This window comes from Enhydra lutris, unplaced genomic scaffold (assembly GCF_002288905.1).
Source record: "Enhydra lutris kenyoni isolate GAN:26980312 unplaced genomic scaffold, ASM228890v2 scaffoldscaffold20, whole genome shotgun sequence".
NCBI lineage: Eukaryota > Metazoa > Chordata > Mammalia > Carnivora > Mustelidae > Enhydra > Enhydra lutris.
Window position 1 is genome coordinate 2,643,245 of NW_019154104.1, and position 10,519 is coordinate 2,653,763.

General features: G+C 41.4%; 1 protein-coding gene across 4 annotated transcripts; it reads left to right on the top strand.

Moving 5' to 3' along the window:
* The first annotated feature begins 4,666 nt into the window (after positions 1 to 4,666).
* Positions 4,667 to 9,575, top strand: LOC111148633 (serine and arginine rich splicing factor 5). 4 transcript variants are annotated; one of them, XM_022505378.1, is made up of 9 exons: positions 4,712 to 4,835; positions 5,444 to 5,631; positions 5,731 to 5,875; positions 6,152 to 6,222; positions 6,347 to 6,445; positions 6,748 to 6,817; positions 8,046 to 8,119; positions 8,558 to 8,668; positions 8,766 to 9,575. In XM_022505378.1, exons 3-9 carry the CDS (start codon positions 5,750 to 5,752, stop codon positions 9,031 to 9,033), a joined length of 819 nt encoding a protein of 272 aa, XP_022361086.1. In that variant the 5' UTR covers positions 4,712 to 4,835; positions 5,444 to 5,631; positions 5,731 to 5,749; the 3' UTR covers positions 9,034 to 9,575. The 4 variants fall into 4 exon arrangements, 3 of the variants coding, with proteins under 3 accessions (XP_022361085.1, XP_022361087.1, XP_022361086.1); XM_022505377.1 differs by lacking the exon at positions 5,444 to 5,631 and having other exon boundaries at positions 4,667 to 4,960; XM_022505379.1 differs by having other exon boundaries at positions 4,667 to 5,875; positions 8,769 to 9,575.
* The last annotated feature ends 944 nt before the right edge of the window (positions 9,576 to 10,519 follow it).

Consider the following 10,519-nt stretch of genomic DNA (forward strand, 5'->3'; position numbering starts at 1 on the left):
CCCAGATGATTTTAGTGTATGGCTGGTGTTGAGAAATATTGCTCTAGGTACTGAAATTAAAGTAGTGGGTTCACAGGTCTTTTACCTATGATGCACTAAATTAAACAACGATAAAAAACCATGATGTAGCAATAAAAAGAAGTCAGATAGGGCTGTAGGGATAAATCAGTCAAAAAATGGAACATTTTTAAAAGCCATAAATTTCCAAGAAAGATTAAGGATACCCTTTCAAAAAAATCTTTGGAATTATTAGCTAGAAGCAAGGAAGCAGACTTTTTCTTTGTGTTGGAAGTTTTGGATAGGAATTTTTAAGCATCTGGTGTTATTTAGTACATTTTCAGAAAAGCAGAGTTACTGATTGGGATGAGAATTTTCCCCAGTCATGTGCTTGTGTCATGTTAAGTGGAAAAACAGACACAAATTTGAATATATACTTTTGTTCATAAACATATTAAAGAAACATGAAAAATGCCCATGATTATGTTTTATGAATTAAAACCCCTCATGAAACCAAATTCTATATATGAGGATGATTCATATTTTGGAAATGCAACTGTGCTTTTGAGAGGAACACTACAGAGAAATTATTTAAAAGGCCAAATAGGTATCCTTCAGGGTTGGGAATAAGGATAGCATTTTAACATCTTTTAAAAATCTCTATGGGGGCTCCTGGATGGCTCAGTGTGTTAAAGCCTCTGCCTTCCACTCAGGTCATGATCCCAGAGTTTTGGGATCGATCCCTGCATGGGGCTCTCTGTTCAGCAGGGAGCCTGGTTCTGCCTGCCTCTCTACCTACTTGTGATCTCTGTCAAATGAATAAATAAAATCTTTAAAAAAAATAAAAATAAATTAAAAAAAATAAAAAATCTCTATGTTTTTTGAAAATGATGATGTTTATTTTTGAATTATTAAACACTCAGGAAAGAAAACATAAGAAAGAAAAACAGCGAACCATAATCTGAGGTTCACTGGGTGAGCTGGCTTCACAAGTGTTCTCTTCTTTCAGTTATCTCCCCTGTTGCACATTTTTGTGATAATGAGCATATAGATATTTTTATAATTGGAAAATTATGAACTGTATTTAAAAATAAAGATCGAATTCTCTGTCCTTGTTTACAGTTTTATCTGACAAAGGGAGTTGGCTGGAGCATTCACGAAACTGTTTAAAGTTTAGGAATCAGTTAGCTCAGGGTTTGGCAAATGTTTTCAGACAGTCAATATTTTAGGTATTGTGGTCCATATGGCCTCTATCGCAACTATGCAGCCCTGCTACTGTGGCAAGACAAACAGATATAGACAGTAAGTAAATGAACAGGAGTGGCTGTGTTCAAAAAAAGCTTTATGGATACTGACCTTTGAATATCATCTCATTTTCATTTGTCACGAAATCTTCTTTTGATCACCTTCTCTCAACTCCAACCATTAAAAATGTAAAACCATCCTCAGGCCACACAAAAACAGGTGATAGGCTGGATTAGGTCCACAGGCCATAATTTGCTGATCCCTGTATTGGACGAAATCACGAAGGTGAAGAATGAAACATCCCACGGTTGTGTTGAAAGACCCCAACAGAAATGGCCCATAAACTGTGTTAATATTTTAATTTTATTTTATTGTGTTTATTTTAATCTGTGATTTCCCTGCATCTTTTTTTCCCCCTTTTCTAAAATTTGCAACTCACTTGGATGTCTTGGGGAAAAGATGCTATGCCATTCTGTTGAAACAATATAGGAGCAGGACGACTTGGGGAAAAAAAAGATGCTAATGTGAATCCAAGTTTATAAATACCGAACCTTTTCTGTGCTAGGCATTTCGGGGAAAAAAAACATAACACATACCCATATGCAGGAATTGTAGATTAAGTCACTAGGCACACTAATGAAAAATTACCTTTGTGGAAATCAAACCTTTTTAACTGTAAACAAATCAAGGAAAAGGCTTTGTGAAAACTAATGAAAAGAAAACTTACTAGAGTCTGGAGGCTCTAGTGGGAGCTAAACCACACATCTGCAGTTACAGGAATAAGTGTCAGTTAACAGACCCCAAAAGAAGAAACCTCAAGAAGAAAGAATCATCACAGTCTCCAACATCGAAAAGGTATACACTGCATTTCCTATGAGAGAATGACTACCCCTGGGGCCTCTCAGTGCATCTGACTTGGTTTTGGCTCAAGCAAGATCTCATGGGTTGTGAGATTGAATCCCTTAATGGGTGCTGGCTTCAGCAGGGAGTCTGCGTGGGATTCTCCCCCACTGCCTTTGTCCCTCCCCACTAGCACGCTCTATTTCTTTCTCTTAGATAAATAAATAAATCTTTAAAGAAAAAAAAAAAAAGAAAGAAAATGACCACTCTTGTACTGAACAAATGAGAAAACATGCTTTTCTCCAACAACCTTTGGACTTTCCTTCAAAACAATCCCTCTAATTTCCTCCTTCTCCCTAACATGTTCCTTTCCTTGTTGGTCTTGCCTATGTTTTTTCTGCAGCTTATATGTCTTGAATTATAGTTCTCTACTTTTCCTGAATAAACTCATTTTGCTGGTGAAATAACGGTTTTCTTTTTAAGATTAATAGGCTTTAGAAAAAAAAAATTAGTCCTGAAGAAAATCACAACATTGTGTGCTGAAGACAGCAACATTCTTCATGATATACAACACGATCAGTCTTGTCTTTCACTCCCAGAAAACCTTCTTTAGATCACTTTGTTATTGCAGCAAAAATAACATTTAAGAGAGGAAAATCAGAAGTGATTGCTTCTATCATAGTCAATAAAAAATGTAGAAAATAATTGGAAGGCCAATTTTTTAAAATTATGCAGAAAGCGAACAAATGTAGCTAAAAAAGTACTGGTTTGGGACAATTTGTACATTACGAGAGGCCAGTATTTATTGGGCTAGTAGCTAAAGGTATTTTCTTATAACAAACTCTTATTTTCTTTTAAATCCATCTTTCATTTCCCACACCATAGATGGCCTAAATTCACAATTTTCCTACATACCTACGGAGGCTCTTCTTAAAATAAACAAATGTTTAGGGGCACTTGGGTGACTCAGTCCATTCTGTCTCTGCCTTTGGCTCAGGTCCTGATCCCAGAGTCCTAGGATGGAGCCCCATGAGGGGCTCCCTACTCTGAGGGTGTGGGGTGATAGTGTTGGTGGTGTCTGCTTCTCCCTCTGCCCCTCCCCCCATGCTCTCTCTTGTTCTCTCTCAAATAAATAAAATCTTTTAAAATTAAAAAAAAATGTATAAATGGATGAACTCATCCCATAAAAACTATCAAAATTCACACCTAGAGTTTCTTTTTTTTTTTTTTTAAGATTTTATTTATTTATTTGTCAGAGAGAGAGAGAGAGAGAGCGAGCGAGCACAGGCAGACAGAGTGGCAGGCAGAGGCAGAGGGAGAAGCAGGCTCTCCACAGAACAATGGATGAACTCATCCCATAAAAACTATCAAAATTCACACTTAGAGTTTCTTTTTTTTTTTTTTAAAGATTTTATTTATTTATTTGTCAGAGAGAGAGAGAGAGCGAGCGAGCACAGGCAGACAGAGGCAAAGAGAGAAGCAGGCTCCCCACAGAACAAGGAGCCCGACGCGGGACTCAATCCCAGGACGCCGGGATCATGACCTGAGCTGAAGGCAGCCACCCAACCAACTGAGCCACCCAGGCGTCCCCACACCTAGAGTTTCTAAGAGCTAGGAGGTCAGAGCAAGGGTCTGTACCTCTGCGGCTTCTTGAACTACTCTAGCTCTGTGTAACTTTAGTTGCAAATAGCAACCCTAGATGCCCGGCACCTCTGAAAAATGGGGTGCCTTGGGTTCCACCTAAAAGCGTTAAAGAAAAGTAACCTTTTCACATTCTCTTTATGCCTGGATTGCTAAGCCTGAAACCTTGCTGGGAAAATGTGGAGCTAAGGATGTAAAGGCTGTTTCACCCACATTTTGAAAACATAGTCTATTGTTTCTGAAGAATAGTATACTTTTATGTGTTACGTTACAGAAACTTAAATAGGGAAGGTTAACCAAATACCATTTGGGACTTTAAAAGTAGCTTGAAACCTCTTCCAACCAGCTCAGCCCTAGTGCAGAAATCTGCATTCTGGCTTCAATTCAAGATGGCCTGCTAGCTGCAGTCCCAATTTCAATATTTCATCGTGCAAGAACCTTCCGTTAAAAAAAAAAATACTGCAGCTCCTTAGTCTTCTTAGTATAGACCACACGTCCATGGTATGACAGTATGGCTAAAATATTCACTTGTGCATTAAGGAACATCTGCCAAAGTACAACCATAAACAGCAAGAAGCAAGGGGTCATAGATGACCAAATATTTTTGCAAAGCCTGAGTTTCTTTCACCCAGTACTTTTGGGGGTATCTTTAAAAGACTTCAGATAAAAAAGAAATGTCATTGGCTTTAGCGTATCTTCACGAGGCAGACAACGGTGAACAGCACTTCCCCGCACAGCTGGCGCAAACACCTTCCACCGCGGCCCTTTGAGCGTGCGGCACCTGACCGCCTCACCCACGCCAGTTCCCGCCCCTCGGCCCCGCCCACCCCGGGTGCCGGTCTCTGGGGCGGTCACCGTTAAGAGGCTCCGGCCCCGCGTAAACTTCCGGCTCCGCGGAAATTTCTGCCCTTAGATCCAACGGGGAGGTCCCAGGGGCGGTAACGGAAGTGACGCCAGGGCGCGCCCTCCATTTTGTGGGACGCAGGAGCAGCTAAGTGCGTCAGTTGTGGAGAGGCGTAGACGAGACTAGTCCTGGTCTGCGGGGAGGTAGACGGCTCCGTCGCAGACTACGGACCTCTCTGGTCTCTGCTGCCAAAGACCCTGTCCGGTAGGTGAGTGGCTCACTTTGAGGGAAAGGCTTCTCGGATCGAAGCTTCTTCATGGCCGTTCAGATCGTGAGTGGCCAGGGCTGCTCTCTTTGCGGAGGACGGCGTCCAATGAGTGCAGTTTATTCGAGGTGGGCGCTGGGGCACGTCTCCCTTTGGGTATTGTTTGAGGGGAACTGACGGTGGAAGGGCGGTTGTGGTTATGGTCGTTTTTACACGGGGGTCGTGTGCCCCTCCCTGCCTCCTTACCTCTTCACTACCCGGACCCTCCCCGAGTATTGGGCTGATGCCTTTGCTCGGGGCGTGGTTAGGGCTTTCTGGGACGGGCACAGTGACTCCGGAACTGTGGAGTCCGGGGAGGGGGGAGGGAGAAGGGCGTTTGGCACGCGCGGCTCACCCCACCGCTGGCTCGGCCGCCGCCATTTTATGGCTGCCAGCGTCCGCCCGCCGCCGTCTGCGCAGGCGCGGCGGTGGCGTCGCGAGATTCCGGCTTCCACCCGCTGTGACGTTCCTGGGAGGCGGCGACGTGCGCGCGGCCCGTCGCCATTGGGCTGGCCTTGCGGAGGGCGGGGTCGGCTCCGCCCGCACTTCTCGGCCTTTCCTAACTGCGGCAGATGGGAGGGGGCCAGAAGAGCCGGGGAGAGAGTGCGGCTGCGCAGTTCCAGAGGCGGCAGTGGGCGTTGCGGTTGCTGCGGTCTGGGCCCAGGGAAGGATCGTGTTGGGAGCCGAGTTTTAATTTTGTCTGCAAGGGACCTGGCCTAATAAGAGGCACTCTTGGCAATCTTGTTTATAACATCACCGGGTAAACATTTTATTTTATGCCGTTTATGTTTTTGACCCCTTGACCAGGCATTCTTCGGACATTCACTGGTATTGTTTCAATTGAATTATTTTGTAACAGGAAATACTAGCCGGACACCATGAGTGGTTGTCGAGTATTTATCGGGAGGTTAAATCCAGCGGCCAGGGAGAAGGACGTGGAAAGATTCTTCAAGGGGTATGGACGAATAAGAGATATTGATCTGAAAAGAGGCTTTGGTTTTGTGGTGAGTATTTACAACTGGTTGTTTAGAACTGCTGTTAAGTCGGTAAAGATTTTGATAAGCAGTGTTTTTTGATTTTTACTGAGCGTAGGGTGTTTTTAAGGGATAAAAACCTCGCTGTTAGTTGGAGGGAAACCACTCCTGATCGCATTTCCGTTGAACTTATGTGTATGGGACTGTCCTTAAGATACTCATTCTTGACACGGTTTTGGTGCTTTTACTGTTGTAGAATACACTTTAAAATCATGTTAAGAGCTGTTTTTCACGTTCACATTTTAGGAATTTGAGGATCCCAGGGATGCGGATGATGCCGTATATGAACTCGATGGAAAAGAACTGTGCAGTGAAAGGTGAGAACCTTAGTTTTGTAACGGTTAGCACTGTAAGGTAGAGCAGACTAGGTCAGTTGGGATATTTCAGATTAGCTGTCAGGTAGCTTGTGTGGATAACAGAGCCTTCTTTCCTTTCCTGTAGGGTTACTATTGAACATGCTAGAGCTCGGTCTCGAGGTGGACGAGGTAGAGGACGCTATTCTGACCGTTTTAGTAGTCGCAGACCTCGAAATGATAGACGGTATGTGATGGATCGTGAATGGCTGCTTTGAACAATCATTACTGCAGGAGGAGATTTTAATGTTTAAGAACAATTAGCGATAAATGGTTTTTTGCTTACTGTATAATCATTTCTGTTATTCCTGTGGTAGTCTGCTGTTCTTGGTTAGTGTGTGTAATAAGTCCTGTAAAATAATTCAGAAACTCGATGGAAGTCATTTGAATGACTTGTTCTGTCTTATTGCTTGAATCTGCCCACAGTCGAACACAGTAGGTACACACTGCTGCATTTCTTCCATTGTGAGTACTCATTTTCTTCCTCAGAAATGCTCCACCTGTAAGAACAGAAAATCGGCTTATAGTTGAGAATTTATCTTCAAGAGTCAGCTGGCAGGTTTGTTGAAACACAGTTTTGAGCTATTTTAATGTGGCTTTTTAAAAGTTAATGGGTAGTTAATGTTTTATTATGTTTTTATTAAAAGTAATTTTATCTTAAATTAAATTAATGGAATTAATTGTAATTTTAAAATTTTGATTAAAAGTAATTGGGGGATATTTGAAACTTTAATTAATTTGAGCAAATGTTTAATGTTTTGAGGATATTTTCTCTTGTTTTTTAAAATCAATTTTAACCAAATATTAAACCCTTTATTTGCCAGCCTATCTGTGTCGTTGGCCTTATGACGAGGAGTGCCTGTGGGTTATCCTAATCGTTGTCTTGGTCACTCTTGGTTGGGCCTGGTTGACTTTGCCAGTCAGCTCCTACAGTGATCAGTTGGCCACCTCTAGATCTGTGTTTGCCGGTCTAGACGTAATCGGGGCACTTACTTGAAGTGCCAGGTTGCAGCGATCCCAGAGCGTTGATAACGTGATCTGATCCCTAATTGAGAGCTGTCTTCCTGTAACGCTTCCGAATAAGAGGTCCTGGTCGAAAAGAGTTGAAAGATTCGAAATTAGGTGGTCGTTGGAATCCTGATCGCAGTAAAGTGGTCCTTGGTAACTGCACAAGAGTAGAAGGTGCCTGCATCCGCCAATAGTCTGCTAATAGGGAGGGCTGTGCAATTAAAGGCTTCCACCGATTGGGTAGTGTCCTTCAAGTGGGTGGCGAAGAGCCAGTCGGGCATATGTCATGAAGGTTTCTCCGACCGATTAATGGTTTGCTGCTTGACTAGCCTAGGGAAATAATAATAAAGGTAAAGTAAACTTTTTTAATGACATATGGGGCACAAAATAACTGGTGTCTTGTAAATGTTCTGTTTCTTTTTTTTTTTTTTAATATAAAATCTCTACTTTAGTCTTTAAAAATATGTACTGTTCCTTTTTTGTTTTTTTGTTTTGTTTTGTTTTCTTCCTTTTGTATTGAGCTCAGTATAGACTAATACTACTTTAATGTTAAAATCTGAATTTTCCTCTAGCATTTTGCTTAAAAGCAATATGCTTTTTGCTTATTTCGTGCCCTGGCATAGATAATTTTTGAATTCTGATAGAATACAAGTGTGGTAAATACCATGTTTGTACTTTATCTAACATCTTCTCTTCCAGTAGTCTTGTTTTTTATACCATGTGGTTGTTTGTGTGTCAAGTTTCCTTTTCTTCGCGTGACACAATTGTCTTGTGTTAAGGATCTCAAAGATTTCATGAGACAAGCTGGGGAAGTAACCTTTGCGGATGCACATCGACCTAAATTAAATGAAGGGTGAGTGTGTTTTGAAGGTCATAAAAGCCTTTTGAAAACTGAATGTTTTCAGAAATCTTAGAATTTGGGTATGCTGGAGTGTGGTGGTTCTCATTTGAGGATGAATTTGCTCTGTAGGGGGCATTGGACCACAGTTTTGGTGGTTGTAATGGGTTTAGGGTGCCACGGGCATCTTGTAGGTAGAGGCTGGGATGCTGCTAAACATGGCTACCACGCATAGGCAAAGGCCCCCACAACAAAGAACTGTCTAGCTTAAAATGTCCGTGGTTTGGAGGTGGAGAAACCTTGTAATGCTGTTTTCAAGATCTAAGATTCTTAATAGAGCAGTAGCAGAAGGTATCTAGAAAAGGTAATCTTGATACTCTGGATTGCTATATGTAGTTTGAGACCAGACTACCAGATGTTTATAATTGTACAAATGGCTTTTTTCCATTGTAGGGTGGTTGAGTTCGCCTCTTATGGTGATTTAAAGAATGCTATTGAAAAACTTTCTGGAAAGGAAATAAATGGGAGAAAAATCAAATTAATCGAAGGCAGCAAAAGGCACAGGTATCTAACATATTAAAGACAAAAGTTTTAGTTGGTGGGTTTGTAGGTCCTGCCACTTATATTGTATTTTTGTTTGTTTGTTCATTTTCTTCCCTAGTAGGTCACGGAGCAGGTCTCGTTCCAGGACCAGGAGTTCCTCTAGGTCTCGTAGCCGGTCTCGGTCCCGGAGTCGCAAGTCTTACAGCCGGTCCAGGAGCAGGAGCCGGAGCCGGAGCAAGTCCCGTTCTGTTAGTAGGTCTCCTGTGCCTGAGAAGAGCCAGAAACGTGGTTCTTCAAGTAGATCTAAGTCTCCAGCATCTGTGGATCGCCAGAGGTCCAGGTCCCGATCCCGGTCAAGGTCCAGATCAGTTGACAGTGGCAATTAAACTGTAAATAACTTGCCCTGGGGGCCTTTTTTTAAAAAAACAAAACAAATTCCCAAACCATACTTGCTAAAAATTCTGGTAAGTATGTGCTTTTCTGTGGGGGGGGTGGGATTTGGGGGGGGGGGGTTGGGCTGGAAATCTTTGTAGATGTGGACCACCAGGGGTTGTTGAAAACTAATTGTATTAAATGTCTTTTGATAAGCCTTCCGCTCACATTTTTGTGAATGTCTGAAGTGTATAGTTTGTGTATATTGAGAGAGCTCTTTTATAACTAAAGCAAATTTAATTTTTTTGTACTAGAAAAGATTTGAACATTTTAGTTCTTGGTTATTCAAATATGTTAATTCAGAATTAGTTTAATGCATCAATTAAACTAATTAATAGCTTTGGACATTTAAAAGAGCTCTAAATTTGCTTGTACATAAAGGCTTGAGTTTTCCTTGTTAGGGTCAAGGGTGTCCTCCCACCCACCCTTTAACAGCTGCCTGACAAAGACACGGTAAAGCAGCTGTTATTGATAATAAAACATTATAAAAACTGCTTTTGTCTGTTTGTCTGAAGGATGTATGTTATTATTTTTCCCTATCCATCTATGTTCACATTTAAAATACTTTGTGGAGAATCCTGGAATTTGGTTGGTGGATTTTTAAAGGTTTTTTTGAAAATTTAAGTCTTAAAAACCTTTGCCATTTCTGGTCTAGTCAAAACAAGGGCAGAGATGTCTGCAAACTGTTAAAATGATGATGACAGTTAAGTTTCCTGTGTGTGACTGTACCAAACCTCTTTCCCTTTATCACTTTATTGTATTGGTACAGGTTATTTAGGCTTCCATAGCCAAGAGAAGAGTAATTGGAGAACGGATTTTAAAAATGTTTTATGCTTATTTCAAAGGTAATAAAATTTTGGAGGTTAGATTATTATGTAAAGCTTATTTAAGTCCACGCACAAGAATGCGTTAAGGGGTTTCACATGTTTTATTTTCATTGATGAGCTGTGGATGTGACTGTGTATTAAAGGGAAAACTGCTTAAGGTTCTACATCCATCTTTGTTCTGAGCGTTCCATACCTGTAGATGATGATCTTTATTGTCTCCTAGTAATCTCAGAAACTACTTAGATTTTCTTAGTCCTCTATAGGAGTGCTCGGTTGTATAAATGTTTGGTAATGGTGAGTGGCATGTAGTACTTAGCTAATGTTACAAATATCTTCCCTTTATGCTTGCTGAATCTTCACAGCTACTAGGAACATAATCATTTTACAGGAGGAAACTCAGGGCCAGAGAATAGCCAAGTAAATGGTGGACTGGTATTGGAATTGAGGGAGTCTAGTTCCCCAGAACCTGAAAAGCTCATTTTCTTTCATCTGCGCCAGCCTTGCATGGGTTTTTTGAGGAAAGAAGTACCAGAAGGATTGCTTTTCGCTTTACAAAAGTATGGGGATTAGGTGGTAGGACTCCTATTTGGGGGTAGGTTTGAGAAGTTGTTGG